Source organism: Nanorana parkeri, unplaced genomic scaffold (assembly GCF_000935625.1).
Source record: "Nanorana parkeri isolate BGI_ZX_2015 unplaced genomic scaffold, ASM93562v1 scaffold612, whole genome shotgun sequence".
Classification (NCBI taxonomy): Eukaryota; Metazoa; Chordata; class Amphibia; order Anura; family Dicroglossidae; genus Nanorana; species Nanorana parkeri.
In genome coordinates, this window is record NW_017306880.1 from 636883 (window position 1) to 655621 (window position 18739).

The 18739-nt window shown below is 41.1% G+C and overlaps 1 protein-coding gene across 1 annotated transcript in view; it reads left to right on the forward strand.

Annotated features, from left to right (window-relative positions):
- ASCC1 (activating signal cointegrator 1 complex subunit 1) overlaps positions 1 to 18739 on the forward strand; it is a 146073-nt gene that overhangs the window by 44439 nt on the left and 82895 nt on the right. The window contains exons 5-6 of the mRNA XM_018562915.1: positions 1461 to 1597; positions 6370 to 6489. Of these exons, the coding sequence (XP_018418417.1) occupies positions 1461 to 1597; positions 6370 to 6489 (257 nt within the window). The remainder of the gene's footprint in view (positions 1 to 1460; positions 1598 to 6369; positions 6490 to 18739) is intronic.

The following is an 18739-nucleotide window of genomic DNA, read 5'->3' on the forward strand; positions in this document are numbered from 1 at the left end:
TTTTTTTTTTTTTTTTTTTTTTAATTTTTTTTTCTATGGTGTCTTTGCTTTTATTTACTAATTCACATTACTATGTACCCCTTACTCATTCATGAGGGGGGAGGGCCAGATATCTGGGGGCCCCCTTTTTAATAAGTCACCTCTACTGGGCCAGGGTTGTGGGGGTCAACGGGACTCAAGCCTTTGCCTGCATCAGCATTGGGGATAAGGTGCGTAAGTGAGTAAGGGTAGGGATGCAAAGCAAGGTAACCTCCCAATGTTGCAGCCATGTGGACTGGTATAGCAAAACAATGTGACCCCTCGGGAAGAGGGGTCGCATGATCACTGCCTCCCCTTTCCTGACCATCCAGGCTGCATTAATTACAGCCTGGTATGGATGTTGATGGGGTCCCATGCCTGGTTTTTTCTTAAAGGGACAGTACACATTGTTTACAAAAATGTTTGTGGGCCCCCTTCAAATAAATTTGATTTGCAGGTTTAAATTACTTGTAACATGCCAATGCTGTTTAAATGACTTACACATTATGCTGCCCCTTGATGTTTATACATTTTAATTTGAGCCCTGATATCCAATTTTAGGGTGGTTCCGTCCCCTGCGTGGTCCTATGGTGCCACCCTCCTGCAAGCCGGAAGGTGGACAGGGCATGGAGACTGTGCTGCCCCCTGTGATCTTGTTCTCAAGGAAAGCAGAGCAGAGTTAGGTTGCCAGCATTTGCAATAAATAGAGTAAATAGAGTCATGATTATCTGACAGGACTGCTTACATCTCTCTCTGTCAGAACACTGCAATACAGAGAATTGCAGGAGGCTATCAAAGTGAATCTTTACAACCTTTAACTAAAAATCACATCAGCATGCAGCTCTTGGGTTTCCTTACAAGATAACGTTGCATATAAACATTTCACTTGCAGTTTCATGCGTTGTTGGAATCAGGTATTGCATGCAACTATAAAATACAGTGGGAGGTAATTGATCAAAACTGGAGCAGTTGTCCATCGTAACCAATCAGCTCCTATCTTTAGCTTGTTCAGTTAAGCTTTGAAAATAAAAGAGAGAAACTGATTGGTTGTCATGCACAGCTGCTCCACATTCTGTCTGCTCCAGTATTGATTCCCCTCAGTATGCTCTGCAGACATCCTTGCATTTCACTAATGAATCTCCATTAGGCAATGTTATGTAAACTGCAGCCGGACAGAGGCATATCCAGTTAAATAAGGATTTTTATTTTCCTTGGAACATTTTCAAAACAGGAATCTCTGGGCCTGTGCTGTCTGCAGGAGAGACATTGCCAGTGTGAACGTGGCGGGAATGTGTACAGATAAAATCCAATGAGCATTAGATAGTTGCAGATATTGACCAGTGTTTAAGTTTGTTTTACTTACAGAACAAATCTGTTACCCTGTTTATAATACTTAATGGCGCATTACGATTTCTGTTTTGTTTTGATTTTTTTTTGCACAGGATCATGGGGTGGAAGGCACCATTTTCCAGAACCCATCAAAACTCCACTTGACAATAGGGACCCTAGTTTTGCTGAATGAAAATGAAGTGGAGCAGGCAAGCCAGCTGTTACAAAAGTGCAAAGAGGAATTTCTGGAGTGAGTGAATTATCTTTTATTATATCCGTGACATCAAATTGCAAAGGACTTTCTCTGGTGCTCTGTGATTCTGTCAACCTGTTCTCTGTAATACTATTGCTTCAGTGTTTGAAAGGAATACTAACATCAGTTATATCCAGTATATAGTAGAGATACAAAAAGTCACCTTGAAGTTTTGTCTCTAGCGAGTTAAAAGCTATCCACTTACGACCTTCAGTCTTTTTATGGTAATGGCATATTACTGTAAGGTTTCATATAATTGGACATTACACTTTATAGTCTCTTTGCATCACATATATCGCAAAATTAACCCCTAGTTCATTGCTACTTTGAAAAAATGCTGTCATGGCAATTTATAAACAGTTACCACCTCATAGATGAAACCATATTAGCCTTTTTTATTTTCAAACAAGGGCATTTGAGGTTCATCCCTATTCCGCATTATACACAAGTAGATGATATGTTGACCTGTTTTAAATCTGAACCGCAGTGTGTCATATAGATTAACTAATGTATAACTTTGACTATTTGTCTAATGCAGGGGTCAGGGCGGAATATGTGGCAGTGCAGGGTCTCGAGGCCCCGCACTGGCGACAGGCTTCTCAGCAAGGGGGCAGGTCCTGAAATGTCACTTCTATCTGACTTTGTGAGTGGGTGGAATGTGAGATCGCACTCAGAGTCGGACAGAAGTGACATTTCAGGACTGATCAGCTGTTCCAGGGCAGATCAGTTCTCCTGCACATACGATTTGCGATGCCGATCTGCCCTGGAACAGCTGAGAAAGCATTGGAATGCCATGCCATGCCCCAGCAGCAGCAGGTCAGAGGGGTTTGGAGGAGATACAGGGAAAGGGACCCCGGCGACCAGCCCACCTGAGGCCCTGCAGAGCCCACCACAGAGAGTCTCAGATGGGCTGTGCAGGATCTATGGTGCGCTCTGCAGGGTCACTCTCAGGTGAGCTCTGCAGGGTCTCGGGTAAGCCCAGAGTCCAGTGCGTTACTAAGCCCAGAGTCCAGTGCGTTACTGAGCCCACATATACCTATATACATGCTATACATTGCATGAAGGTGAAAAACGATATATATGCCGTGTTATCTTCATTTTAGATGTCAAAGGGGTTTTGTGGCTCCTGGTGTTTTCTTTTCTGTGGGAAACGGGTCCAAATGGCTCTTTGAGTGTTTAAGGTTTAACTGTATGGGTTGGGTTCAGTTGTAAACATTTGGTTAAGTTATATTCCTTTATATAATAATAGTAATGATCTTGACTTTAGATTCTGTCCAATTTTGAATTTTGGCACCAATGAGGGATTTACGTTGCGAAGACTTTAATTCAGAGAGAATTTGTTTCCTTTGGACAATTGAACATGTGGCAATCTTACCTCACCATCCTTTATTCTGGCATCTCCATATTACCTTATATTTACTTTATACTCATTGATTTGAGAAACTCTTTCCTCCTTTGAAGATAAAGTGCACAGTTTCTGGAGACTTGTCATCCCATAACTTGACAAGGGAGATTGGGAGGAAGCCATAGATCATTTATTTCCTTCTGTAGTAAGTGATAGAGACAGGCTAATAGAAATGAGGTCTGGCTGAAAGGACAGCAGAACATGAAGACTGAAGGTTTGTTAGGCTGCCATTAATGAAGGATAACTTTAGCCAAGATCACATCTGTCCTCATATTGCAAGTCAATGTCAATATCTTTCTTGGGCTTTGATTTTTTGTCTTAATGCTATGTTTACCTGGGAGACCAAACTAGTGCACACAGTGAATCACATGATGTGGGGGCATGGGTATACTGGACAATTATCTTTGATTTGTAGGAAACTACATTGCATTCTACTAGAGTTTACTCCTAACATCCCAAAGGATGGAGAGACAGAGCCATATTAAGTTATGTGTTTTACATAGTTACATAGTATTTGGGGTTGAATAAAGACATACGTCCATCAAGTCCAACCCATATAGGTCCACACTCAACTCATTCTTAGGAATACTTGTATCCCTGAATATTACGTCCAAAAAGTTTCTTGAACAATTCCACACTCTTAGCTGAAATCACTGCCGGTGGCAGTGAGTTCCAGACCCTAACCGCTCTTACTGTGAAGAGCCCCCTTCGCCCCTTGTGCTGGAATTTTTTCTCCACCAATTTTAGGTGGTGGCCTCTAGTCTATGTAATGGAGTTCGACTTCAAGAGTTTGTTGCCAATGTTGCTGTCACCATTGAACATCTTGTACATGAAAATCATACCCCCCCTTAATCTCCTTACTTCCAATGTGAACATGTTTAAATTCAGTAGCCTTGTCTCATAGCTCTGGTCCTCCATTACCCTAATTAGTTTGGTTGCCCTCCGCTGGACTCTCTCCAGCTCAAGGACATCCCTTCTTAGTACCGGCGACCAAAACTGGACCGCGTACTCCAGATGAGGCCGAACCAATGATCTATAAAGTGGCACAATTATAGACTTGTCTCTGCAATACATCCCCTTCTTAATATAGGACAAGACCCTGCTCGCTTTGTTTACAGCAGCCTGGCACTGCAAGCTACCATTCAGTTTGTGGTCTACAATGACCCCCAAATCTTTTTCTATTTCTGACCCTAGTGGCATACCCATGATGGTATAGCCCATTTGTTTATTTTTATTTCCAAAGTGCATTACTTTGCATTTATCGACATTAAACCTCATCTGCCATATTATTGCCCACTCCCCTATTTTGTCCAGGTCCTCCTGTAATGTTATATTGTCACAATCCGTTTCTAATACCCTCCCTATTTTTGTATCGTCTGCAAACACAGAAACATGGCTATTTACTCCCTCCCCGATATCATTAATAAATAGGTTGAACAATATGGGACCCAGCACAGATCCTTGAGGCACACCGCTCATTACACTAGCCCAGTCTGAAAAGGTGCCATTAATAGATACTCTATGGGCGCGTTCCCGTAGCCAGTTCTCTATCCACGTACACCACTTCATCTATGCCCATAGCTCTCAGCTTGTGTATTAAGCGTTTGTGTGGTACCGTATCAAATGCCTTTGAGAAATCCAGATATACCACATCTACCGGCTTCCCTTCATCCATATCTCTACTTACCCCCTCATAAAAAGTTAGCAAGTTAGTCAGGCAGGAACGGTCTTTCCTGAACCCATGCTGATTGTCATTAACTATGCCATTATCCTTAACAAATTTTACCAAATAGTCCTTTGATTAACTAGTGAGAAGTGCTGATGAGGAGATACTTTTGCAATCTTGCATACTCATGTCAGCTAGAAACACGTTTTGCTAGTTCACTTTTAGGCTTATGCTGAAAATGTTTTTTATTATAGAAACTTATTGATGTTAATAGGAAATAATTTAGTGAATATACTTTATATTTTTGACTTTGATAGCCATTGCCTCAGAGAGGACCATCAGATATGAATTTGCCTCAGCTGGAGGTCAGCCTATCAGCTTTTAATTCTTTGTTTTCTAAGCCATGTGGAAAAAAAATAAAAGATAAAACTGGTTGGTTGCTACGTGCAGCTGCACCAGTTTAGATAGAACTTGCCTCAAACTCTTTTTATTAATTACCTATTCACTACAGCCCATACAGCAGCGCAAGCCGAAGGCATAGTGACACCCGAAGCGGGGCAAACAGCCTGCCGAAGGCCAGCCATGAGCCCTGCCAATGACAGCTGGGCAGAGCCAGCCGTGATCTAACGGCTGGCTCCGCCCAGTTGTAATGACAAATCAGCGTCCCCAAATGACCTGGGGACGCTAATCTGTCATTAAACAACAACTGGGCGGAGTCTGCCGTGACGTCATGACCAGGAGCTATCTGTCTCTACTTGCTCCGCCCAATTATTATTATTTTTAAAAATCTATTATTTTTTAATTGTACTATTTATTTACGTTCTAAAAATATTTTTGTCAACCTTTTTTTTAAACTCTTTTCATTGATTTTCTATTCTGCTCGGTACCACAGAGGTATAGCCGGATGCTCGGTGGCATTCGGCTATTCACTCACTGCCGTTTGCTGCCGAAGTTTAATCTCAGCCGATCCAGATGTCCTTCTGCAGAGCATGTTCGGCTGACCGAAGTGCAGCCATTGTACGGCTGATTTCTGCCGATGTACGGCTGAAATCAGCTGTACTGAGCCGGAGTGAATAGCCGAACGTTGTTCGGATGACTTCACTTCGGCTGCCTCGGCAGCTTTGTGAATAAGTGAGGCCACTATGAAAGTCAGAGTATGTGGGTGGATTAAATGTTGTTGTCATACCAATGATTAACACAATTTAAAAAATAATTTTAGCTACAGAAACTTAGAGACATTTAGTATAAGAAAACTAATCTGCAGAAGAACCTGATTTGTCCCCATTCAAACAAGTAGACGATCAGCATTATTGTGAATGAATATCAAGCTTGATATGTTGAATAACTGACTGCCCAGTTGATACAGTCTTGAATAACATTTCTGAAGAATCAATCAAACCTTTCTTCCATTGCTTTGGGCAAATGAATGTTCTGCTGAAAATGAAGGTCTCATTTCTTACTGACTTTTATTGAATCTGCTTGTCTCAAATCTATTCAAAGTGTAATCATTTATCCTAGGCACAATCTGTAATTATTTAAAAAAAATTGTTTGTTTATCATCAATCAGCTGCATATAGGTGTTGTTAATTCAGTTTCTGCCAGTGTTTATGTATTAGTGAAACATGATTATGTCATTTGTTTTTCAAGCTTCTACCTGTTATACTGCCATCAGCTTTATTCTGACATTACATTTTACAGTAAAATTGCAGCTGGAAAACCAATGCAAGTGAAAATGTCTGGAATTGAATACATGAATGATGACCCAGCAATGGTGGATGTCCTTTATGCAAAAGTCGGGATGAAGGATGGATCAGAAAGGTTTGCATTGCATAGTTTTGTTTAAATCTTATGTTACTTTGTACATACCTAAAGATCAAAGTAAATGCACTAGTATATGTCAAAAGGTATGATATCTATATAGAAAAGCCGCTTAAGGCAGGGATCCCAACCTGAAATAAGTAATTTCAGGGAGGTGCCCTTCTCATTTCAGGGAGGTGCCTTCTGTCACCCAGCAACAACAAGGAAGAGAGCACCCCCCTGAAATTATGGCCGATAGCAAAGAAGCTAATGCTTCCCTTGCTATCTCCTGTTGTTTTAGTATTCTGACAGCTGCTGTTGTCAGAATTAAATAAAAAAACAAAACAGTATAGGAATGAATAGCTAGATTGCTATTGGCTAGTTCATTTTGCAGTAGCCAATAGCAAGCTGGCTATTGCACCCACCCTCTGCTGCTGTCAGTCAGTAAAGGAGGACCTGATGGAGAACTCAGGTCCACCTCTTCTGATTGACAGCAGCAGTGGGCAGGTGCAATAGCTAGTCTGCTATTGGCTATTTCAATTTGCAATAGCCAATAGCAATCTAGATATTCGTTCCAATGCCATTTTTTTTCTCTTGTGACGGCCGGCGGCCCAGATCGAGGGGAAAAAAAAAACCAGAGCAAAGAAAGGTTTACTCTGCAAGATGAAGCAGAGTAACCCTTTCAGGGAGAAAATGTTTCTCTCTTGGGTGTCCAGGAGCCGCTATCTAATAGCGGCAGACTCCCGGAACATCCAGGAGAGTTGGGATGTCTGCTTAAGGCTATGAGCCAAAAAGATAACTGGATGCCTCCAGTATGCTTTCCCATTATGATGTTTTGTCTAATAAACAGAATTCAGTTTATTGTCTAATAAACTGAATCTCTTGACTGTCTGTGTTTTTCTCAGGCCATTTTGAGGGGTACGCCAACTGATTCTGATGTGGCACCCCAAACAACCCTGTATTCGTAGCACATGTAGTTTCTTTCTACCTACTTTGCCTTAGCTGATCCTTCCCCCACCTTATGAGCAATGAATACAATATTATTGTATTTGTCATGGGAACAAGCTGTGAATGAAGTCTATCAAAGTCTTTCCTATAGCTACCCCTAGGGGTACTTCTAATGATGTTGTGGATTGAGTAATAGATATGTAATGATGTGTGTGGACAGTTCTTCTGAAATTGTTTGCTTTCCTGTGATCTAGGGCTGCACCTAATGATTATTTCCATAATCGATTAGTTGGCCTATTATTTGTTCAATTAATCAGATAAATAAAATGAAATAAATACCACCCTTAATTTAAAAAAAAATACACATTGCAGTGTTACAAACATAAGGTTTACTTCAAAATAAAACTGCTTGCACAATTTTTTTTTAAATCGCCCTGCACTGGAATGCACGGCATTGCGGTACTGTACATTCCAGTGTGGGCAATCACACTCTGGGTGGGAGGCATGCTTGGGGTACCATTGAAATGAATGGCACTGCAACGCACCTCCGAAACAGAAAATTACTTTTTTCCCACCTTCTATAATTTCTTTTTTAATAATTGTATTGTGAGCATATGGCACTTGAATAGCTTCAGCCAGGGAATGACAGCTGCCAGTGGCAAGATTCCGCAGTTAGCAGCTGAATGTAAATACAGCAGATAGTGGGCTGGTGCAATAGCCAGCCTGCTATTGGCCATTTCAAATTGCAATAGCCAATAGCAGGCTGCCAATAGCAGGCCCACTGCTTGTTGTGCCCTGCTCCCAGCGTGGAGGAGGGAGCTAGGGGATTCAATCAACTAATCGATAATGAGAATAGTTGACAACTATTCTTTCTATTGATTAATCGATTAGTTGGTTGTAGCCCTACTGTGATCAGACCTCTGAAATTACATCCAGCTTTTTCCTTAGTTAGACAATGGACATATAGCCGAGATACAGTTTTGTTAAATAACTAAACAGACTTTTCTTTAATTACTGTTACTTGTGTTTTCCCATTTGTACTCTCTGCTTTCCCTATCACTTTTGAAATGATGATCCACTACTCCAGGTCTCAAAATTTCAAGTCCTAAGTTACTAGCCAGGCCTTAATAGTTACACGCCACAAGTTGTCCCACCAACCCCTACCCTTCCCCGGCCTTAACTCCGTCAGGTCAGCGGTGTGACGCAGAGTACAGAGATCAGTAACAATGCCAAGTACGGAGACCTGCGGTGTGATGCACAGTACAGAGACCGGCGGTGTGATGCACATTACAGAGACCGGCGGTGTGATGCACATTACAGAGACCGGCGGTGTGATGCACATTACAGAGACCGGCGGTGTGATGCACATTACAGAGACCGGCGGTGTGATGCACATTACAGAGACCGGCGGTGTGATGCACATTACAGAGACCGGCGGTGTGATGCACATTACAGAGACCGGCGGTGTGATGCACATTACAGAGACCGGCGGTGTGATGCACATTACAGAGACCGGCGGTGTGATGCACAGTACAGAGACCTGCGGTGTGATGCACAGTACAGAGACCTGCGGTGTGATGCACAGTACAGAGACCTGCGGTGTGATGCACAGTACAGAGACCTGCGGTGTGATGCACAGTACAGAGACCTGCGGTGTGATGCACAGTACAGAGACCTGCGGTGTGATGCACAGTACAGAGACCTGCGGTGTGATGCACAGTACAGAGACCTGCGGTGTGATGCACAGTACAGAGACCTGCGGTGTGATGCACAGTACAGAGACCTGCGGTGTGATGCACAGTACAGAGACCTGCGGTGTGATGCACAGTACAGAGACCTGCGGTGTGATGCACAGTACAGAGACCTGCGGTGTGATGCACAGTACAGAGACCTGCGGTGTGATGCACAGTACAGAGACCTGCGGTGTGATGCACAGTACAGAGACCTGCGGTGTGATGCACAGTACAGAGACCTGCGGTGTGATGCACAGTACAGAGACCTGCGGTGTGATGCACATTACAGAGACCTGCGGTATGATGCACATTACAGAGACCTGCGGTGTGATGCACATTACAGAGACCTGCGGTGTGATGCACAGTACAGAGACCTGCGGTGTGATGCACATTACAGAGACCGGCGGTGTGATGCACATTACAGAGACCGGCGGTGTGATGCACATTACAGTGACCGGCGGTGTGATGCACAGTACAGAGACCTGCGGTGTGATGCACATTACAGAGACCTGCGGTATGATGCACAGTACAGAGACCTGCGGTGTGATGCACAGTACAGAGAACTGCGGTGTGATGCACAGTACAGAGACCGGCGGTGTGATGCACCTTACAGAGACCGGCGGTGTGATGCACAGTAGAGACCTGCGGTGTGATGCACAGTACAGAGACCTGCGGTGTGATGCACAGTACAGAGACCTGCGGTGTGATGCACAGTACAGAGACCTGCGGTGTGATGCACAGTACAGAGACCTGCTTTTGCGACACCCGTGATATGTGGGGGTATACAGGTACAACGAGAGCATGCTTGGACATGTCGTAATTGAACTACAAGTTCCAGCATGCCCTCATCGTCCCTGCACGCCCGTCAAATATGACCCAGGGAATAGTAACGAGCTGATTGGCAGGCTCCTGTCCTGCTTCTATGCAGTGGAGTCCGGGTCCCTGTAGGGAAGGAGCCTGCCAATCAACTGGTTATCATGGCAAGTGGACCGTGATTTTTTAAAACTTTTGAATCACCTTTTTATGTAAATGTAATCATTATTTTTTATTTATTTTTTAAAATTGTATTTATTTAATTATTTTTGTAACAATTTTTGTTCACTTAACTCTATCGCTATCACACAGGAGCTAACAATCCCCTGTGTGATAGCATTTGGAGGTGACAGGTTCTCTTTATTGAACCTGTCACCTCCAATACAGGAGTTCTAGCACAGCACTGTGCTAGAAAGTCTGTGACAGGTGAGGGGGGAAGATGGCTCTCCCCTCTCACTGGTTATCACAGAGCAGGACGGAGCACGGAGGATGGAGCAACGAGGAGAGAGGTAAGTAAAGGGGGCAGGGGGAGGAGGACGAACGGATTCTTTTCCTCAGCCGCTCTGTAGTGGCAGTGACCGTGGAGGAGAGAGAACTGACACGGCGATCGCCGCTGCTGAAGCGGCGATCACCGCTGTAGAAGCGGCAGCAGTTCCCCCCCTGAATTTCCACTCGCCCCCACGCAATTTCACTTGCCAATTGCGAGGGGGCGAGTGGAAATTTTGAGCCCTGCTCTACTCTGTGTATTTGATTTCTACTGCACAAAAACAAAAAGAATGAATTATCTTAAATTGTTTTTATTTCTATCAATTAAAATAGCTGGTGAATACTGTATTGTTCACAGTCTATATACAGTAATTGATGAGGTGGCTTCTACAGAATAGACCCCTGTACTGGCCACTAATAACTTTTGGGAATACCCAAAACTCCTCTAGATTTTTAGAGCAATTAACAGAGGGATGAAATTAGACAGTTAATGAGATCTGTATCAGCTAGCTTGGGCCTTTAGACAGCAGAAATTTCATCCCGACACATTTGACTATTCCTATTGTACTTCCAAAGAGCTGGCATCTGTCCTGACCAGACAGTCATGGAGTACAGATTTAATTTTACCTCAAGATAAGGTTATCATGTTCTTGGCAAGAAAATAGCTCTTTCAAGGAAGACCATCAAGTACTTAGATTTGGAGTACAGACATTCCTTGTTTGTATCTGTATTCTTTGAATTTGCATTAAACCACATAAGACATTCAGCACTTTTCGTGTTTGATAGTTACAAGCACCAGTGATATCTTTTTCATTTTATTTTTGGTTCCTATAAAAAGTATTCACCCCTTGGGTACATTTTTGTTGTCATACAACATTAAATTACAGTAGATATATATAATGTATTTTAACATTGATCAACATAAATATACTCTTTCATTTAAAACTGAAAACCAATTTCTGCAAAGGGAATTAAAGTGTATCTAAATCCAAAAATAAAAGTCTAATATTTTGCCGCACATCAGTCCTTCAATGTGGTGGCTGCATGAACTTTTTTCCTTTTTATCCTTATCTGGTGATCCTGCCAGCAACAAACATCCTGTCCTAGGGTAACAGCACTCACTGTTTTGTATCTGTAGAGGAGCACAATTATCATCCTAGGATAGAACGTGTGTTGAGACTACAGAACAGCTGATGTTCCCATCTCCTTAACATTTGGGGATGTGTTCTTTAGTTCATAATAACAGTAGTAGTGTAGTTCTTATAACATTACAGAGTGCAGAGGAACTATGAGCTTACTGGATATCTGGCAGGATCAAGCGCTATTATTTGCTATCTTTAAACATACAGAGGGGAATTTATCAAAAACTGGAGCAGACAGAATCTGGAGCAACTGTGCACAGTAACCAATCGGCTTCTCTCTTCAGTTTGTTCAGTTAAGCTTTGAAAATGAAAGAGAGAATGTGATTGATTACTATAGGCAACTGCTCTAGTTTTGATACATATCCCCTACAGTATATAACAAAACCCTTCCAGTGGTACATGGAAAGCTTTGCACATCTGCACACTGCAATTGCTCACATTCCCTTTTTTTTTCCCAGTATGGCCACCAATTATTTTTCTTTATATATTTATGAAAGATTTTTGAATAAAATACAACAACTACAATACCAAAGGAAGGTGAATAAAATAGATGCTGTGCAGAGACAACCATCAATTTTCCATTGGATTAAGATCTAGACTCTGACCTGGCCATTCCAGGACATTAATATTGTTGTTTTTAAAGCCCAACTCCAGGCTCAGAACGTCTTCTGAGTTGTCATAGGCCTCCTATGCTAGTGTCCTTCTGAATGGCACCACAATAAACCTCTCGGAGCACCTTTGACATGCATTGCAGTGCAACACACTAGTGTGCATTTGGGTGAAACTTTGGGTGAAAAAAGTTCAATAAACATCATTGTGCTGTCAACAAGATTTATTTGGGTTGCCATTTCAAATGATTTCACCAACACATTTAATGTGCAATGCTGTGTGTTACAGTTAAGGACACCATAAAATGCACATCACCATACTGTGAATGGCCCCTTAATGTTTCAGGTTATCCTTTTTGAGACAGACTTCCCTGTGGCTGCAGATTCCAGTTTGTCCTGTCTACAGCTTTTACATACATACAAAATACAGTACAAAATACAGTACAAACTACAGTGTAGACAAGCTGCGGTGCGAAGTGGAAGGGTGCAATTTTTTCGCATCGCTACGCCTGCAGTGTGTCACAGCCTTTAGTCATAGCCAATGACTAAGGCCACGTAAGGCAGAAACGCATCTGAGGTTGTGCTTTGTATTGATGCATGTGGAATAAAGTTCAAATTTCTTTGGAAGATCATCGTGTGCCCATTCTACAGTTTTTGAGCTCATTCTGCAGAGGGGATGTGTCTCCTGAGCTAAATAATTTGCAGTATTATCATGTTTGACTTAAAGGGAATGATAGTATTTTTATTTATCGGTGTACTAAAACTACACATGATGTTATTCTGCAGAAAAAGTGAATGGTTGATGCAGGGCCATCCCTATAATGAGGCAGTTGCCTCAGGCAGCATCTCATTGGGTCACGTGGTTGTGCCTGCCACACCCTTTCTGGTCAGAGCGTCCCAGGTTGCTTAGAGTTCTTACCAACCTGTGACGCTCTGACCGGCATCCTGCAAAGCTCACTGACCTCATTGGTTGCTAGGAGCTGATCAAGATGCCCTGGCTGTCTTCTCGCTGTCGTCACTACCACAACCAGGCCCCCCTCCCGGACATGGACCAGGAATAGATGTCTAGGGACGCCCTTGGGCTGTTGAGTACAGTGTTACATATAGAGACTGAGAGTGCTATAACAAAACCATTAAGAAAACAATTTTAAAAATTACCAGATGAGTCTGTTTATGGAAAATACCTTTCACTGTCTTACAACCAGCAGTCTGTAGTGTTGCATTAGAAAATGGGTACAGATAAAGGAAGGTATTCAGCATCTCCTCTTTCATTTCTCTAGAACAAGGTATATAAATTAAACACCAAAGACATTAAGATATGCTTTCTTCTTTTAGAGCATCTACAACATTTTCTTTCTGAATGTAAATAAGCTCTGGCATCCGTGCCATAGCCTTCTAAAGCAAATGAATGGTCCTTTCCCTCTAGTACAACTGCACATCCCTTTCTAAGATGCATGGCATGTTATCCTTTTGAGACAGACTTCCCTGTGGCTGCAGATTCCAGTTTGTCCTGTCTACAGCTTTTACATTCCAGTGGAATGAGCCAAATTGGGTGGGCGGGCAGCATTTGAAGCAAGCTTCAAACATCTTTTACATTAGGCAAGCTGTTGCTTTTATGGATTTTATACCTGTAGATTGCTTTTTTTTAAATTTTTTATCAGGCATGAGTGTTAAACTCACCCCGTCTGTACAATATGATGCACTTTCATACTGTCTGTGTATTTCTGTTTCCACATCTACTGCTAATACGGTTTTTAAACAATCAATGATTTATAGACTATCCACCTATTTAGGAAGGCTTTTCTGTTCCTAAGATATGATTGGGTATAAAGTAACTAATAGAGTCTTATGTTTATGTACCCTGTAAATAATTCCTGCTATGTGGAGCGGTACATTTAACGAATTGCATGCGTCTTAAATAAAAATCATAACCAGAAAAGACACTTGCGTTGTGCAAGCTTTTATTCTTGTATAGGATTTGTTCATTATAATATTCTGGAACCTGCAGCATTGACTGGTTTTGTTTACTAGTTTCACTTGGTGCTATAATCGTACAGTTTGCTACTTGACTGCTGACTGCAGTCTTTTGTCTTCAGGGGAATAGCTTCTACTCCTACTGCTGTACAAGCCAAAACAGTACTGTTGTCACTGTCTGGATTACAGGGACTTTTGTAAATGCTTTCTTTTTACATAAATGAAGACCTGGGAATGTAGGCTTCATCTGCCATGCTTTGTTTTTGTTTATTTTTAGAGTAGATGATCATACACAAATTATAAGTAATATGTGTAAAGCTGGCTAGAGGATACATAAACCAGAGGTCTCTAAAGGCTGCATACAATGAGCCAGTGCTGCACAAAAGTTTATAAATTGCTGGTTCCCTTGTGACGCTTATGGTAGTCTCCCGAGGTCCACCAATGTGCTTGTTAGTCCTGTACACAGTGAGATTGTTGCTTGATTGTGCCGGTGTTTTTGACAGTCTCATTAAATGTATATTTAGTGTAACGCCAAACATATGCATTGTGAAGGTTATTGAGATAATGCTGCAAGGTGGAAGCTAAAAGATTGGTATCCAAGTTAGATAAAAATGCCACATGGTAGTGCCTAATTGCAAATGGATGCATGTACAGTATCAAACAGATAATCTCATGGCAGTGCTAATTGTTTAAGTCTGTAATTTCCTTTAACAGGGAGCATTAGTATTGCATGGATGCTCCTTTTTGTTGCGGTATTAGGCAGTTTTGCTAACATAGATTTATTAGTAATAGTAAACAGAAGAAGAATCTGAGAAAACCCTATGCCTGTTTTCATGTAGTTTAGTGTATGGAAGCAGACAATTGTTTGCTGTAGGATGAGCATCACTGCATATTGCTCTTCCATTTATTAAGTCCTTTGTCTACATATTTGTTTTAAGGGTTAAAATTCCATAATTATGTTTACCTAAAGTTAGCCTGTCATTAGGAAATATTGCGTAGATGAACGTAACAGACTGCTAGGAGGCAGCACAAGGTGCCTCAAAATTTCACTCCAATGCTCCATGACAGTCCCAAATCCAGGTTGTAAAGATCTTCACCATACTGTCAGGGTTATTCACAAAAGGGTGAAGAGTTTAGAGAAGGCATGAGAAGAGAACAATCTAGGACAACATAGCTGAACTGGAATACATTCTCCAATTCAGCTTACTTTCCAGTACAGCTATGTTGTCCTAGATTGTTCACTTCTCCTGTCTTCTCCAAACTCTTCACCCTTTTGTGAATAACCCTGTATGTGTTGGAGCTCTGCTCACTCCCCAATTCCTATAATATAATTCTGTTCTTCAGCAACTTTTTGAGAAGTTCAGGTATTACATTGGGGATAAAGAATGGCAAATCATCAGCTGTACCTTGTTGCCATCGCTGATGTTCTTTGGAAAATGCTAGCTATTTGGCATGCTTGGTAAATGCATGGTAAATTCCATGTATATTTAAAAAAAATGCCTGCCACCGTAGCCAGTTTAGTTAATAAAGTTACCATCTCCATGCTCCCTTTGTTTCCTCCTTGTAGCCTGGGATCATAAAATGCTGCAGCTTTATACAGCTCAGTCACTCATAGCATTGAAGCTAAAAGATCAGTGGGACAGCCAGGCTGCTAATCATTTTTATAACAAAAGGTTGCCTCAAAATAGTTTAAAACCAGGTTTCTGTTAAAGGAAAGAAATCAGTGCTGAGAAATGCTTGGAGGCTTCTATTGCTAACACCTCTACCTGAAAATGCTAGTTGTCTGGCTGTCATTTTGACTTAAGGCCTTGAATTATTTCTGCTTTCGATACATGCTGAGCTGTTGACTGGAATGGCATGTATACCAGGATTTCTAACTTAGCCTTCTTATGCTTGGTCTGGGTCCAGATTAATTTATTAAAATCAGAGGACCAGTATTTCTGCCAGGTGACTAGCATTGTCAGGAGGAGTTCTTGGTTTCTCTCAACTCCATTGTTTTTTTAAAATCATTAAATAACCTAATTTTATGACAGGCTGGCTATTCACATAAAAAGTGCTGATTAACCTAATGCAACCATTGTATACTCGGGAGTTCTGGTTTGTTTTGTTCCATCTGTCTGTTTGTAATATACAGTGTAGCTTGCTTCAGGGGCTTTTAGAACTGGTGGCTATTGTCAATAAAAAAACAATAGCAAGGAAAAATGAATAAGATTTCCAAGAGCCACCAAAGTCTATCTGCATATAGATCTTTTTTTCAATAGTCCCATTAAGCAGTAAGTGATGAAATATATTGGGAGTTTTCTAAATGTTTTCTTCCTGTTCATAGACTTCCATTAATATTTATTTACGTCCAATATTCACTGTAATTTTAGGACGGTGAAGGCCAGTATGACTAACGCAAGCATTTATTATTATAACTAAAGTTTTAATTACAGTTTAATTCAAAATAATTTTGTTAGGTGCCATCATTAGCATCTGTGTTTAGGAAGAATGAATGAAAATGCATATAATAGTCCTCATGGCAATTTTCCGGCACTTATGATTTGGTGCATATAGAGTCCTTCAGTCATTTTTCCAGTTCGGCATGAGCAAACAAAACATCTCTATATTGCAGCTAGTATTTCTTCTTGTCTAAATTAAAGTTTATAACTTTATAAAATGTCATTCTCGCTTAATACATCAGGTCTAATGTGGTACGACAATAATTTAATTACATTTCTCTCATTTGTCTTTCCTCCTTTTTTTCTTTGGTAATTTTAAAAACCACTGATGTAAAACAAGAAGGATTATGGAAAACATACGCTAATGTCTGTAGCAAATGCTTGAATGGTAGGAGTGTGCGTGCTGAGCAAGCTCTTTGCCACCTCAAACAATTGGGGATTGAAAGTAATTAGGCACTAAATCATCATTGTGAAAGTCTTTCCATATTTTTAAAACAATACATCAACCACCGGCCTTTGGCTTTTCCTGTAGAGTAGATACTGTCTGAAAGTATTGTGCGATTCATGGATTTTCATGGTTGAAAAAAACTACTCAACCTTCTAGGCACAGAGACTATAGTGTTTGCTGTGCAGTGGCATGACACTTATTTGAATTAGTTCACTGGTCAGTTTTCTTGTAATTTGTTACCATAGCCATACTTTTTGTACATTTAGCTCTGACCCTAATACCCGCTGGTCTTAAAGTGGAGCTAATTTTTTATGGCTTTTTGTGTCCCCATTTGGTACAATCCATAATAGCAGTCACCAGCACTCGATGATATGTGCAAGAAGTAAAGCACTTTTTATTCAATCGTCACATGCGTCAAACAGCCAACGTTTCACGGCCACACAGGGTCCCTTCTTCTGTGCGGCATAGTGCATTTGGTACTAAATATTTGGTTTTGGTGCAAGTAGTGTGTGGTGCTGTTTTAATATATTATTTTTTCTGTATTTCTTTTTAAGTCGGGCACTTTTTATTTTTTGCTTAATCAAAACGTGTGACAAAAACAGTTGTTGTTTTTTTTGTTAGTTTATTATCTATGGTTCTGAAGTCCTTTATAAAAAAAGTCCAAATCTGCATTTTTTTTCACACATTAAAGTTTTGAACATGTTTTAGGCGCATTTTACAAATTTTTACTTGTATTTGCAATTAATCCCCATGGAAGGTGCATTTTACTGGAAAAAGTGCAGAAAGCAAACGTTTTTTCATGTACTGCAACAGAATGCAGAGGTGTGAAAATGACCTTGGGGCTTGGGTGAGAAATCAACAATACTTGTTAAGTTATTTTTTTCATGTGTTATTAATGTTGAATCTATGTTTATACATCTTGTAAAAAGAAAGCTCTCCAGTTAATGTACCCATGGTATCTTATGAGTTGTAGAGATACTGTTTTTTTGAGATAAAGAAGGCAAACTGAGATTTTTTTTGTATGAGTTTAAAGCAAATATGGTATTGCATATAAGCAGTGAATGTGACTTTCAGCAAATATTCTCTGGTGGTGAATTAATCACTGTCATTTTAGGATGCATGCACCTGGCAGATTTACCTGCAGTGAATCTTTATTTAATGTCATATTCACTGCTCAAGTACACCAATCAGCCACAACATTATGACCACTGACAGGTTAAGTGAATAACACTGATTATCTCGTTACAATGGCACCTGGAAGTGGGTGGGTATATTAGGCAGGAAGTTAACATTTTGTCCCTGAAGATGATGTGTTGAAAGCAGAAAAAAATGGGCAAACGTGGGGATTTGAGCGATTTTGACAAGAGTCAAATTGTGATGGCTAGACGACTGGGTCAGGGCAATTCCAAAACTACAGCTATTGTGGAATGTTACTGGTCTGCAGTGGTCAGGACCTATCAAAAGTGAACCAAAAAAAGGAAAACTGGTGAACCAGAGACAGGGTCATGGGTGGCCAAGGCATATTGAGGCATATGGAAAGCGAATGCTGGCCAATGTAGTCTGATCAAATTAAAGAGCTAGTGTAGCTCAATTTTCTGAAAACGTTAATGCTGGTTCCGATAGAAAGGTGTCTGAACACACAGTTGTCAAAGCTGAAGCCTGATGAAGGGACCCCGCG